The 15000-nt window shown below is 49.7% G+C and overlaps 1 protein-coding gene and 1 long non-coding RNA gene across 5 annotated transcripts in view; one reads left to right on the top strand and one right to left on the bottom strand.

Moving 5' to 3' along the window:
• Positions 1-5688, top strand: part of LOC124243241 (uncharacterized) — a 6434-nt gene extending 746 nt beyond the window's left edge. Inside the window, exons 2-3 of the long non-coding RNA XR_006889654.1 lie at positions 9-5071; positions 5566-5688. This is a non-coding gene — a long non-coding RNA (uncharacterized LOC124243241). The remainder of the gene's footprint in view (positions 1-8; positions 5072-5565) is intronic.
• Positions 1-15000, bottom strand: part of OGDH (oxoglutarate dehydrogenase) — a 79805-nt gene that overhangs the window by 43348 nt on the left and 21457 nt on the right. For 3 of the 4 annotated variants that reach the window (XM_046668835.1, XM_046668838.1, XM_046668836.1), the window contains 2 exons: positions 7312-7503; positions 5353-5455 (listed from right to left, as the gene is read on the bottom strand). In XM_046668835.1, coding sequence (XP_046524791.1) covers positions 5353-5455; positions 7312-7503 — 295 coding nt within the window. Of the gene's footprint in view, positions 1-5352; positions 5456-5577; positions 5669-7311; positions 7504-15000 lie in introns of all 4 variants that reach the window. The other variant, XM_046668837.1, reaches the window with a different exon arrangement.

The raw sequence follows: 15000 nt of genomic DNA, 5'->3' as shown, positions 1-15000 counted from the left end.
TCAGGGAGGTTCACAGTAACTGGGTGCACAAGTGCCAATGGCCGAGTGGTCAGAGCACGGTCACCGTCACTGTGGCCACTCCCTGTGCAGGGAAAGCAGAGGAAGGCCAGCCGATACTTCCTTGGAAGTTGATGGCAAGAACTCTGACTCAGAGAGGACACAGGGACTCCTGGCTCTGGGGGTTAAGCTCTCTTCCTAACCTTGGGGACACAGCACATACAAAGACCTTAGAGCCAGTGGCTCTTAAGACAACAGAATATCCACGTTCTGCACAAAAGTGTGGATGCTTTGCTTAAAGCAAGGATAAAGAATCATCACTTTTCTCCTCAGAAAATCCTCAGAATCAAGACATAGGACCACAATAAGTGGCCATCGGCGCTGCCTGTGGAGCTCCTCCTAGCCTCAATGGGAGCTGCAAACGTACCACCTCTGTTAAAAAAATCTAAAGGCAATACGATAAAATGTTTACATTTGTTCATTTTGACTACTAGGTATGTGATGCTTTTATCTGTATTTTTCTACATTTCTAAAATAAAATGTGAACGAAAGACACAAACCAAAGGAGAGTGAAAAGAGAACAGAAGGTATTCTGGTTATCACTTACAGAAAGCACACACCAGCACCCGAGCGCTTTAAAACATTTTAAAAAATTACTGCTTGATGAGTACAAGATGCTCTGCTGGAGAGACAAAGAGTGGGTGGGATCTGGCCATGGTGCTTCCAAGTGAAGCATAGGTGGCAAGAAGCAGGGACGAGATGTTAGGCCTGGGTGTGCCTCGGTCTCCCAGTTCCTGGGCAGCCAGGAGGGAGGACACCTCCTACAGGAGACAGACCCACCATGACCTGAGCTCGGCCCACCCTCCTGAGTCACTTAGGGAAAGGAACCTGATCCCAACTCTTCACTCAGTTGTCTGGTGGCACCACACGCCACACACAGCAGCCAATAAATGTTAAATGAACTGCTCTCTATCGCTCTGAAATTATGAAAGTTGATTAAAAATCAACTCTATTTTTAGCTCATTCTTCCCAGCCATCAAGGCAGCAAAACTTGACCGGGCAGACCCAGAGCGCTCTGGCGGTCAGGAGGAGGGGCGGTGAGACTTCATCCCTTACTGTGCTGGGAATGAACAAATTCATTTAAATAGCTAAAATTCTGTCATAATTTTGGACTTTTGAATTGGCTTTTTAACTACTTAACTCAAGTTCATTTCATAAGACTGACAATTTGCAAACACCAAACACCAATGATAAACAGGAGAAGTTTCACGCTTTCCTCCCTTCTATTTTTAGAATTTATGTTTTGAGTTCTCCTTTAATTATGTTTGAAGTAAACTTCAATCATTTTTGTCACTGTGGGCAGTTATACTATAGAATTTATACAGAAACCACAGATGATGACATTTTAAAATTGGAATCTAATTCAAACGCTGCACTTGAAAGACAACAGGAAAACTGAGGACAAGAGTTAATGGGAACTTTCTCCAAGTCACCAAATCAGTCAAGGGCAGCTCAGCTTGGGCCAGAAAGAAGAGACTGCCCAGTGCCCTCTCCCTACCCCAACAGAGTAAGACCTGGATGCCAGCACAGAACACTGGCCCCAAGGCAAAACAGCGCCCAGACTCAGCTATGTCTGCTGTCAAGTTGGTTCTAGTTAAGATGGCAATGACCCCATGGGTCTCTCTATCTGGACCTTTCTGTCAGTAGCCACACCTTGAACCTTCTTTCGGGCCAACCAGGAAAGGCCTTGCTAGGAAACCTGATCCAGTCCTGAGACCAGAGTCCGGCCTTCCCAGGGACATGTGGTGGAACGTGTGCCCAGGCATCTCATGCTGGAGCTCCCAACCCTCCTCCATGGGAGGTGGGGTTGATAGTACAACCTGGCACAAACTAAGATGCGCTTCTGGGGTCCACCTGGAACCTGGCCCCAGACATAACACGTCCTGGGAAATGGTATCCAGTTCCTAGCAATCACCCACACACTTATGGAACATAACCCACATCTAATTGAGAAACTGTCCCAACGTTAAAGTTTTAATTAAGATAATCACTAACGCCCCCATCTCAACAATACTCCTGCTACATTCACAGTATGTTCCATGTGTACACAATGTCTGACAGTAATCCTGATGTCCCAGGAGTATACAGGAGCTCTGTGTGTCTGCCGAGTCTGCTGTGACAGGTAAGAGTCTACCTGTTAATTATCCCTCCATCTGTTACTCCAGGGGCCAGGAGAACTGCGATGTTAGGATAGAGGCTCTAGGCAACATTTCCTGGCCTTCTCAAAGTTGGTCAGAAAGATCAAGAACTCAGCAGAAACTATTTCACATATTCCACTTTATTTAACCAATTCTGGGTGGACATAGCCCTGTTCACACTGCAGACCAGCATCGGCCACCCTTGGGAACAGCTTCCTGCCCTCACTCATGGCTGGCACCTACCCAGCACTGCCCTTCCACCCCTTGTGCTTCTCTAACAACAGCAGAATGTGCTCTCAAAGGTATGGGTATGAGCATCCCCTGAGCGTCTGTTTCCCCACAAGAGAATGGAGAAGCTGTGCCTGCATCTGCAGGGAAAGGGGAAGGGCAGCTCAGAGGAGGCATTAGAGGGACCCAAGCTTGGGGAAGGCTGCTGTGTCACTCAGAATACCACTACAGTTAGTCACTTAGCCCAGACCTACACGCGGCCACACAGTCCATCCTGCTTTGGCAGGTTCCTGCACCAGAGCTACAATGCTTCCTCATCACTTGGGTTGCTGACCAGTCTTCACCACCACCTAACTCCTGTGTGACCCTGGACTATTTGCTCAATCTCTCAGTTTTGAATTTATCTCACTACCATAGAGTCCCACAGCTACTTATCTCAAAAGATTGATAATCATCACACTAGCTCGCACCTTCATGGAGCTGAGTAAGCTCCAGGCACTATTCTAAGAAGTTCATATAACTTTGAAAACAACCTTACAGATGAGGTGATGGAAGCACACAGCTAGTTCTGGCAGAGCTGGGACTCCCACCTAGGGAGCCGGCTCCAGAGACCAGGCCCTGAGGTTAGGATGAGAAGATGGGTATAAGAGTGCTCTAGGAACTGTCCATTGTCCAGGAACAAAGTGGTGATGTCAGACTAGCTGTGTTTTGAAGACCTGCACACATCAAATTCATGACCAATTTCCTACAGATTCAAATATACATGGTTTACACTATTTCCATTCTCTCTTTCTAAAGAAAGAACTTATCACAACTTTTATGCCACACTATCTCAAATCCTCCAGATGAAAATGCACTTTTTGCCACAAAAGGGGGGCTGCTCCCTGACTTTCTCCTAGTGGTTCTGAAGGGCTCCCAGTCAGAGGAGGCAGCGTCTCTTTCTCAGATGAGTGTAGGAAGCTCTGAGCTCCTCTGTGTGTGTCTCCTGGTTTATCATGTCCTCTTGCTTGCTCACCCTCACCATGTTGATGCTAAACCTCACAGACGCACAAACACTTGGGGACACTACTCCAGAGTGGAATGTAAGACAAGGCTGACAGGGCCTAGAAACAACTAGAAACAACAATGGAGGCCCTGCCTCTGCCTCTGACAAGAGCTGTGAATGAGGAGCTGGGCAGTGTCAACAGGCCTGGGATTTCTCACCCTTCACAGACTAGCTGGGTTGGGACTGCCTGGCGGACTTCCAAGAAACCTTGGCTGCGGCTCTGTCCTGACCTGACCAGCCTCAAGCAGGACAGAAGAGAGCCTTAGCCCTCCCAGGTATGAGAGCTGAGAACCACCAAAAAAGGTCTGTTTTGATATCAAGAAACTGGCCACCATGGATGCCACTGGGAGAAGAACTGGGGAGAAGCAGTTTCGGGAAAGACAGGGGGATCCTCACCTCCTCTGCGCCTTTCTTCTAGCGCACTATGGAACACAAACCTCTGAGGCCCGTGCCTGGGATGGCTTGGCGGTCAGCGCCCTTCTCTGGATAGATGGCCCCAGGCACGCAGGTCTCCCAGGTGGGCCATCTTGCCCTAAAGCTCCTGGAGGGGACTCCCTGCAGGGGTGCGGGCCCTGAGCCCCTCTCCTAAGGAGGACTCAGGGTGCTGAGGGGGCTTCAGGACAGGTGAGCACAGGCTGTGTCGTTGGGCCTGGGTGCTACAGGGGCTAAGTGGGGAGGAACAGGAAAGAGGCTCCAAGTGCCCTGGAGACACTGCAAAGAGAAGCCTACTTCTTCAGAGCACAGAGTTGTCACCACCGAATAAAGTAGCAGGATTTAACTGAGGCCTTGTCTACAATCTGAATTGGCTCTATTCAATCATATCCAGGAGGGTTTCTCGAATCTTTCTTCCTAAAACTGCTAAAGGGCAGGTACAAAGTGGAGGAAACTCTGTATTATCTACAAGCATTTCTGAAGTGAAGACAGAGCAATGACAAACTGCTAACAATGGTCCCAGAACCAACAGTGTTTGAAAACTAGCCTTACCTGACTAGTGTCTGACCCTCCATGTCATACTCTGGTAATGCCCTTAAGGGCATGTGGGTATTACAGAGCGTTAGAGACCGTTATTTAGAGGAGGCGAATTTTGTCTCCTCTCAAAGAGCAGAATTAGGCAGGTAGGTGATCATCAGTTTTGTTAGCATGCATAGGGTTTCTTGTGAACAATGTGGCCATTTCAAAATTAGTCACATCATCATCTCTTTAGCAAGGTTAGCAGCACGGTCACTTAGAGCAGATTAACTAGAGAGCGCAGCTGTAGGTGCGAGCCCAGCCACGCCCTGCGCCTCATGACAGCAGCGGAGGGGTGCAGGCAAGTGTGACAACAACTGCCTGGGCGCTGCACATGCGCCTCCCTGCACGCCAGGGACGCCTTCCAAAGTTTCCTCAGTGTGATCACGGGCATTTCACAATCCAGACACCCAACTGCACAACTTGCTCTGGAATTCACCCTGTCAATGGCAGGGCACACCGTGCTTCAGAGAGGACAGCGTGTGACAACAGTTTTGAGCAAGGCCTCATCTGGGCAGAGGCAGCACTGCACTGAGATTTGGAAATGAAGCCAGAAGAGCTAGTTTCTGGAATATCTTCTGACCCGCCTGCCCAGGTAGGTCATCTTTTTCTCTGTGCCACAGACCTTTTCTGCCCCAAATTTTACTTTCCAATTTTGAGACTTAGAGAATTGAGCTCATACAATCTGGCTGAAAAGCTGGGATAAAAATAACTTGTCCAAACCACACTAAGGCTGCATTACCGATAAATTTCAAGTGATCAGAACGAAGGAAACTTAAGAGTCTTTCCCTTCCGTCTGTGGACATCCTGGCTATCACAAGCTGTGACACAGAGAGGAGCTAAGTAGCGCAGCGCTGACAGCTCTCAGACCCTCACCAAGTTTGTCTGTGGATGAGATAATATCAGCGGGCACGGAGGAGTCCAGATCAGCATCCAAAATTCCCAGGGGGTCCAGCTGTGCTACATGGTGCCCTCGTATCTACGAATGGGCCAGCGATGGAGAGGGAAGGACACACACAAAAGGACAGGAGAAAAAAAAGAGGGAAGGGGTAAAAAAAAGTAAAATTACATTAAAATTACTGTTTACAGATTAATTCTCACCCACGTTTGAAGAAACAGTTACTGGAGCATCATCAAAATTTACACAACTAATTCCGAGAGGATCAAGTTTTGCAATGTGGTGACCCCTGACCTGGAAGCAATAATACAAGCAATTGTTAAGCAGGTTCCGCAGGCTGTGGGGGGCGGGGGGTAAAAATTACACTTGGTCAGACTTTTCCCTGAGAACACCAATGAACCCAAATAACAAAATTAGTTTTAAAAAGCCTTGGAATATTTTATTTTAAAAGCACTATCATGCATAAGTGCACTTTTGTAAAAAAGGGAAAAACTTATTAGGTTATGATAAACTTCGCAGTCTACAAGGATCCATTTCTTGGGATCCTTACAGTTTGGGATATGCTTGGGACTCTCACTCCAGCGTGAACATAAACTGTCCCTGAGGAGAAGGGAAGGTGCCAGTGTTGGCGCAGGTATGGGGTGGGGCGGAGATATGCCATCTTATCCACAGGGCTGTCCTGCTAAGTGGTCAGGGTCCAGTGGGCAGAACAAAAGACAGCTACAACAGGGACGTCAGCATCGGGTCTGAACTGTTTAAAAAACAAAAACAGAAAGAAATCCCTACCAATTTTAAGTTTTTTTAAGTCTTGGATATTTTATTGACAATCTCTTGCTAGCAATTTGAGAAGGGGAATGGCTGCTAAGAGGTCACTGAAAGACCAGCTGATGTTACTGAGGCTGAATGAGTGTGGGCAATGGTCAGAACATACTCCCTGTGCCTCTTTCCTCCAGAAAAGTCCACTGTGAACAGCACTTGAGAGCACACGGCCCTGTTACTTAACACAGCTCCATGTGTCTCCTTTCATTTGCCTTGGGGGGAGAGCCTGACTTGCCAGGCTCCAGCAGGACGGACCCACCACCCTCCCTATGCTACCTATCCCAACAGCTGTGGCGCCTGGCCTGCACGGCCTCTCCAGGAAACAAAGTGTTAGAGAGAGGAGAACTGGGTGTGATTCCCCTGCCATGTAGCAGTGATGCAAGAAGAGGCAGCAGGGGAACCTAGATCCCCAGGGCTGCCAGAAGCAATGCTCCAGGCCTGATTTCTCCTCTTCTCCCCAGAACTACTCACAGACCAGGTGTTAAGGTCTGAATTTTGGGCTCTTCCCCATGCCAGGTGCACATCCTGGGAGAGGCTTCTGGGCTCTGAGAAAGGCTGGGGGAGCCCGATTCTGTCCAACCCTTCTCTGATGGGGCTGACCACTAACTGGAATGCTGTTGGAGAGACTGCCCCTGCCTCTCACCCCTCTAAGGTTCAGCTGCCCCTCCCTTGCCTCCTCCTGTTTCCATGGGCTCTGCTTCTGTCCCCAAACTCTAAAGGTTCATTTTTTCTTATTGTATTTGGGCGTAAGCAACTGATAAGGTAACAGTGCTTCAGGGAGCAGCACGCCCCTCCCCGTCACTAGCACTTCCCCTGATGCCCAGGTGCTGACTGCCTTTCCTTGCCCACACATCTTTCATGCCAACTTATGGAATGAAACAAGGAGCTATTTCCAGAGCAGGTACTAAAGGTAGCACAGGATTTGCTCAAACAGGGTGCGACTGTCCTGGCTCCTTTTCTCTTGTCAAATTTCCTTTTTGCCTCCCTAGGACCCAGGGCAGGGAGAGAGCGCCTCATGCTTGGGTGGGGGGAGGTGAGACAGCATTCACTCAGGAGGCCAGTCAGTGTGGCACCAGCTCTCACGGCTGGACTGCCAGCTGCTGCCGCCACCGCCTTACCTGGTAGGCCCTGATGAGAGACTGCACCGCCAAGTGATCCTCCACCAGCTTGTCCACATTGGGCTGGGCTCCCACCAGGGGCTGCGCTCGGGCCAAGGCAGACAGGGAGCCTGGGCTCAGGGGGAGTGGGCTCTGGTAGGCGGTGCCCGGGGGTGCTCCGGCATTGGTGTTTCGGAAAAAAATGTCCCATGACTGAAGGCAAAGAAGGAACACACGTGTTACTGCACTGCTCACCTAGGGCCTAGGACTTATTTTTTAGCCAAAAGAACTGTTCTTGGCAGGCAAGTCACGTCGGTTATATTTGTCTACCAGCAGGCTGGTTGGGCTGACTTCCTCCTACTCTGGACAGCCCACTTCGACCTCCAAAGAGTGGGTCTCCCAAAGTGGAGCCCCTGCTTCCATTATCCTTTCAGGATGCGCCTTCTTACCTCCACTCCTATGATGCAGATGCCCTGTGGCAGCCCTTCCATTAAAACGCCAAAAGCACAAGGCCAAGCAGCTCTGAGGCACTTCCATATGCTGACTGCTTCCACGGCGGGCAGCCCAGGAGGCAGGGGAACAGAAGTTCTCCTGTCCTATCTGTCTCCCGGCCTGGTTATCTTGGCTTTCCTGTCTACAGGTCTGCAGCCACCCCAGATCCTCAAACCCTGCCTAAGGGGTACTGAGTGGACCCAGAGCCTCTCTTAAGACCCAAGAGGCTCAGCACAGCCTTTGGGCCTAGGCCTGCCTTGTGCATGCTCTTCCTCCCTGGACAAAAAGCCAGAGCGGGGCCTTTGTGTAAGAGGCAGCTCTGGGCTTGGACCTGTGAAGTATGAAGCGTTCCCTACCGACCTCAAGAGAAATAGTCCTGTGTCACAGAACAACATACTGGTCAAGGACAGACCACATAGAGGAAGGAGGTCCCATGAAATTAGTACCATAGAGCCTGGGTGTGTAGTAGGCTGTACCACCTAGATTTGTGTAAGTACACTCTGTGATGTTCGCACAATGAGATCACCTAATGACGCATTTCTCAGAACGTGTCCTCGTAAGCGAGGCACAGCTATAGTCTTGTCTGCACCTCAGGAGGGCGACTGGGAGCTAAGGGCTCAGGGTGTGTGGTGAGGCAGGACTTTGAATCGGAGCTCTGAGATCTTGGCAAGTTACTTCACCTCCTGTGCTCAGTTTTTTCATCTGTAAGATGAGGACTCAATTCTATATTCTTCATAGGTCTGTGGGAAAGACTAAATCACGTAGTGAAGGGCACTCAGCACACCATTGGGTAGGCAATAAGAATTCGATTGGCACTACTATTGGTTTCAATCTCCTTCGTGCTAATGTGAACTAACTCATTTACTTCTTTTCCTACTCTTTTTGGTTATTTCATGTTTGGTTCAACATATAATTTTTTTTTTTTTTGAGGAAGATTAGCCCTGAGCTAACATCTGCCGCCAATTCTCCTCCTTTTGCTGAGGAAGACTGGCCCTGAGCTAACATCCATGCCCATCTTCTTCTACTTTATATGTGGGACGCCTACCACAGCATGGCTTGCCAAACGGTGCCACGTCCGCACCCAGGATCCCAATGGGCGAACCTCGGGCTGCCAAAGCGGAAAGTGCGAACTTAACTGCTGTGCCACCGGGCCGGCCCCTCAATTTATAATTTTTATAGACACCATGAGGCTACAATAGTTTATTCATCCCATACAAAGATGAGTTTTTTTAAAAAAATATTTTGAAGGTCAGAAAAATAAGATTCCTCTGCAAAAAAAAAATCCACCAAAACTCAAAACCAGAAAGTTTAGAAATATAAAAACATTGTCTTTCTTCTCTGCCATACATTTTCCAGTTTCCAAGATTCTTCCATCAATAAACTGATTAGACTTCTTGAAAAATCTGGAGAGGAGAAACTTCACTAGATTTCTGTGTTCGCCTTCCTAGTAAGTGCTACCAAGATGCTATGCAGATGTGCTCACTGGGGCTCAGACAGGTACTGAATGGGTTTGTCCCTGTCTGGACAGAAACCAGAGATGGGTCCTTAAGGTCTCTTGGCTTTTCAGGTGGGCTCTTTTCAATGCTGTCCGAGGCACAGACGTACCTGACTCTGATGGTTCCCCCCGAGAGACCACTGCATGCTGCCACTGATCACAAACTACTCACTGTGACAAGTGCAGGCCCAGAACACCCGGCTCACACAGGGCAGTCTGGCTTCTCATTAAAACTGCTTTTGAGAGGAGCTTTGCAGAATGTTTAAATTATTCTATAAGAAGAACATATTTCTTCTGTATTTAGAAAAATTAACTTTCAAAAATCAAACTATTAGGAGGATGAATGTACAACATGGTGAATACACAAAAAACCACTGAGTTGTATACTTTTCATGTGAACTACATCTCAATAACAATTTTAAAATGTTTTAACAAATCTATTCAAGGTTTTACTGTTTTCACCTTCCTGGTTAATTTTCAGTGTGTCAGCTGATGGTAGAACAGATTTAGGGTTCTCTTCTGGCACCAGCCATAACACCAACTGTAAGGCACTGTGTACCATGTAACCTGACGTCCAAGCATTCCTCTACAATCCAGGACTTGGAACCCCCAAGACCATTTTCTCACTCTCCCTCCATCAAACTGGTTCCCACCAGCACCCTGAGTCTTCCTCTAACACAGTAAAAGGTGGTAAGTCCACCAGAGAAAGCAACTGACTTACTCTTGTGAGAAAGGAGAGGACGCCTCAGTACCAAGTCCCTAGGGGCTGGGAAGGCTGCCTCCATGCTTGGCATCCACCTGGCTCCTTACAAGGACATGGGAGCTGACACAGTGGACACACCCAAACACTTCTGACTTCATGGAGCTTTTCCATCAGGCTCACGCAAGCTCCCTGCATGGTGAAAGTAGCTCTGGCCGAGGGCTCTTCCTGGCCTCCATCCAGGCTGCCAGTAACTGAAGGCCTGACCTAAAAGGAGCGCTTCTGATTCAGCAGCGAATGGGGCAGGAGTCAGCCCAGACTTGCACGGCAAGAACCAAGAGCACGCTGCTCCTACCACGTAAAACCTAATCAAGTTTCTTCTTTATCCCAATCCTGCTCCAAAGCTGGCATCTCTACCCTCACCTGTGTCCCTGGGCCTGCGAAGAGGCTTAAGGGCTGGGCAGGACCCTGAAACCGAGTAGCCGCTGTAGGCAGCACACACGATCCAAACTTTCAAACCTTAAAGCAGACGGTCTTTCTTCTGCCACACAAAAGGTATGAAGATGTGTCCAGATATGCAGTGGCAGTCGCCCAACAGCAAGGCCTTGGATTCAAGGACCACTGGCAGCACACCGACCCCTCATCCTGATGGACACCAGCTGCTTATGTATATAGAGCCAAAAGGCATAGCAAAAATCCCAAGTTCTCCTCTTTGGAAAAATCAGCTTTGAGTAACAGGGAACAACAGCACAGCAGCAGAGGTGGGGCTAGCTACTGTCCTGATGCTCTGAGCACCTGGAAAACCAACCACACTCTCCCTGGGAGAGGGTCAGGTGGGATTTACACACAGGGGACACGAGGCAGGGATAGTGGTCAGGTCAAGTGAATTTCAGGGAGCAGGGTAGCTCTCACATTAACACCATCTCTCATCCTGGCTTATCCATGCCAAAGCCAGCGGACAAGAAAATGAAAGGAACTTCCAGGGAGACAAAGGCTGCAGGGCCCCTTTGAGGCAGGCCTGGGGCTGGGGGGGAAGGGGGGTGGAAGCAGGAATTGCCATCATCCGGCCCCCTCTCTCTGACCTTTTTTGTGTGCTTGGAATAAAACTCCAGGTGATTTTCAAGTGGCTGAGGACAACTGCACGGACGGAAATTCTGCTTCAACTGGAGGCAGTCAGAAAAAACTGGTTCATACCAGTATTGCAGAGAGCTGGGAACCCCTGGGAAAGAATATGCCAGGAATGCAGCTTCGGGCTTTCCTGTAATTCACCCCCCACAGCAAGCACACACCACCAGCTTGCTCTCCCGCAGCTTGGCCAGGCCCTCTCACTCTTTCTAGGAAGGTGTGGGCCTCTGCACTCTGGCAAGCGCTTGCCTGCCCTCAGACAAGGAGCCCACTCCTATAACAGCAAGCCCTCTTCCACCATGACCCGAAAAGTCTTCACACTTGGGTGACAGTTCTGTAGCCTGGAGCCACTGCCTACACTTGGCGAAACCGCTCGTACTGCAACTTAAAATGGGTATGTTTTAATATAAGTCAGACCTCAAAAAAGTTGATTAAAAAAAAGGCTCTGAGAGAGAAGGTCCTTTCAGGCTTGCGGGTCTCACCACCCCACAGATGCCGAGCCTGACTCTCTCTCCCTCCTCCCTTGTGGCCGTCTCATCTCTCCAGAGACGTCCGCCCCTCCTCCCCGCCTCTCCCTACACCTGAACTGGCTTCTGCTTTCAGTTCGTGGGGCCTGCAAAGCCCTCCCTGTCACTGCTCTCCACATGCTGGCCCAAGTCATCTTTAACGCTTGGTGTTGTCACTGCCTGGTGAGGGTTCCCCTCCTGATAACTGCAGCCCTCGTTCGTTGATTCTCAGCTTGAGGTTTTATTTACTTGTGTGTTTACCTGCTGCCAGTTCTGGTTCTCTCCCTGATGGCAGATTCCCTACTCCCAGGATACGTGACCACGAAGCTGGTCAGAGTGAAGCCCCTCTCCAAATGAAGAGAAAACTTTAAGAAGATGACACCTGTGCCTGTCTCACCTGCTCTCTGTATCTGGAGGCGAGCGGCCCCAGGTGTCTTGTTGAGTGAGAAAAACAAACCCTATCCATGAAGCCAGCTGAGCGGAGTTCTCTCTTTCTCTGAGCCAAACTCACTCCTAACTATCCCTTGCTCTTGTCTGGATGCCCTGAACCAAAGGCCCGAGGTGGGCAGGGGTGGTAACTTCTACCTCCAGAAATATCTCAAGTGACAAGGCAGAAGCGAGGATGAGAAAGCACAGTAAGTGGCTGTTCGGGGGGGAATGCGACTTAACAGCACAGTAATCTAACAGCATGGTACATCAAAACCGCGGACGACATTTTCCTGAACAGGAATGGTTTTTCACTCATGAGAAACAAGACAAAGTCAGACTCTGGCTTCTGTGTGGGGGTGTGGACTTGGCCCAGAGTGTGGCCTTCTGCATCAGACTAAGCCAGGTAGGAGTCCCAGCCCCACCACAGGGCAGTGTGCTGGTTTTCCTCCTTCACATGTATCACAAGGCAGATTTAACTACTAATCCGCCACGCAGCCACCACAAACTCCCACTGAGTATCAGGGCACCCAATTGCCAACATCACAGCCTCCAACTTCTTCATGCCTCTGTTGTATAAATAACTCAGTAAGGAAACTCTCTGTCTCCTGCCTGACCATGAACATACAATGGCCAGACATAGACACTCAGTCCTCTGTTCACCAGAGGTGAAAGGGAGCAGTGGCCTGAAGAAGTCAGGATCTCAGCTCAAAGAGGACGGGGAAAGGCATCTGCCACAGAAAGCCAGCTCCTCTGTCTGGCAGGACTAGAGGGTTCCACCACACATGAATGGTCTTCCCAAAGGCATGCAGGATGTACTGCATGAAAAGGTGAGCACTGTTACTTAAAAGTTCAGGTCCACGAATATCACCGAGGCTGCCTATACACAGCATGCACTGAGGTCTGGGGACAGGAAAACCACCACGATGAGCTCCTCTCTCAGGAATGGCAGGACAGACGAGTGAACATGTAACTTCAGAGGAGGGACAAGTACCAGGAAATAAAGGGAAGGATGGTGCTCAGAGGAGATGATGGTGGTCTGAGCCCTGCAGCACAGCTGGGTATGAGGAGCCTGAGGAGAGAGACGCATCACATGGCCACAGGGAAGGCATGTGTGTGAGCTGGTAGAGACAAGAATGGGAAGGTGGGCTGGGGCCAGGTCTCAGGCGGCCTGGCAGTGAGAAGTAATCCGACTAGCCGGGGTTTCGGTGCTCCTTCTGAGGAAGTAGTTACCCATGCCTAGGAGCAGAGCCTGAGCCAGGCTAGGGTGAGCAGGAGGGTGGAGTGGCTCATGGGCAGGCCAGCCGGCATAGGTGTGCACCTGCTGCCCACCTCCCATGAGTGAGTTTAAGGCCATCAGCTTGTTACTGAAATGATTCATCCAAAACATGATAGATTTCAAGTGTAAATAAGTGTAACATTCTGGTTGGAGTGAAACCAGAATTCTTACTTTTAATTTTAGATAACTAACAGCATCAACTGCAGTACATGAAGGTGTTTTCAAAGCCATCACTCCTCCTATGCTCCCCACAAGCCTCCCAGACTCCCAACAACCCTGGTGGACTTTCCCTGCAGTCATCACACTCTTCTCCCCAGTTAAAGGAAGTTCTTCAAAGGCTGCAGACACGTCCCTTTTCCTCTGTAATGTCTGACGGAAGCTAGTCCAGTGCTTTGCTCCATAGTAGGTGCTCACCGCGCCTGCTGAGCTAAAATTAGCCGGGTTTGGACTCCTTCACGAGGCAAACAGCCTGACAGGAGTGATGTCTGATGATACGTCAGGTGTGCTGCCAGCTGCAGTGCTACGTGGGATGTCAGGTGTACTGCTAGGTGTGGTGCTAGGTATGGCGTCAGCTATAGGAACCTGGAGGGTCCAGAGTCCAGAGGCTCCACCTCCCCTCAGAAAAGCTGCCGCCCTCGGCAGGTGTGGGACTCTCACCAGGGAATGAGGTAAGCAGACTTTGCCCTGTTTATTGTCAGTAGATTGCAAGCGTCTCAGGGTCAAGTTCCTGGCTATGAAGTTCACAACAGAGACTGTTCACAGAGGTTTCAGCTTCTGAGGGGCAGCAAATATGTCACCTAGTGTCCCTTCGCCTGTCTCAAAGGCCCCCACTGTGTCAGATACATTGGCCAGAACAGGTGTGTGACAAAAGGGCCATGCACAGGACTGCGCCCACTGCAGTGGGCCTGCCTGCTGCCAGCTCACGGGGTTGGGAGCCCCAGTCCTGCCTTCCGTGGGCTGAGCGAGGCCAGGGAAGTCACTTCAGCGCTCTGTGCCTGATTCTTTGCCTACAAGAGCAGGGAGCACAGGCTACTTAGGAGGACACCAATGTATCTGCATAGCTTTTCACACTTTAAGAAGCACCTGCAGGTATACTCGTATTTGTTCAAGAAGTTGATGATCAAACTTAAGCTGGGGGTTAATAATGCTTATTCTAGCTGTCAAATTCTATGACTTTGGGTTGTTCTGAATTGACCAGACCACTTCCTTTTGTCCAAAGTCCCCTTCAGATGCTGCTCTTTGCCACCCTGCCGTCTCCACGTTAGCAGTGGAATAAGCCCCACCCTCTCACGATATGCACCCTGGCCTGGAACATGACATCATCTGATGGCCACCACTCCCCTCTGCCAGTGCCCTGCCAAGGACACTGACGTAAAACCACCCTGCGGAATGGGTGGGGCAGCTTCTAGCCACCTCTTGAAAGGACCAAACCCCAGGCTCAAAGGCCATCACACAGCTGATAAACTAATGCCTACCAGTCCAGGCTTCAGACCTCAGCATTGTCACAAACAACCGTATTATTAGGTTTTGATATTAACAATGCTTTTTAACTGAAATTCAGGGCAACAAGTGACCAACGAAAATGGATGCATGGCCATCCTGAAACAAGGGTTTGGCTGGTTCATATTAATTCAGTCAAACAAATAAGACAGGCAGCAGCTCCCAGAGCCAAGAACGGTCACCAGTG

Source organism: Equus quagga, chromosome 8 (genome assembly GCF_021613505.1).
Source record: "Equus quagga isolate Etosha38 chromosome 8, UCLA_HA_Equagga_1.0, whole genome shotgun sequence".
NCBI classification, from domain to species: Eukaryota; Metazoa; Chordata; class Mammalia; order Perissodactyla; family Equidae; genus Equus; species Equus quagga.
This window is presented reverse-complemented; position numbering and strand designations above follow the sequence as displayed.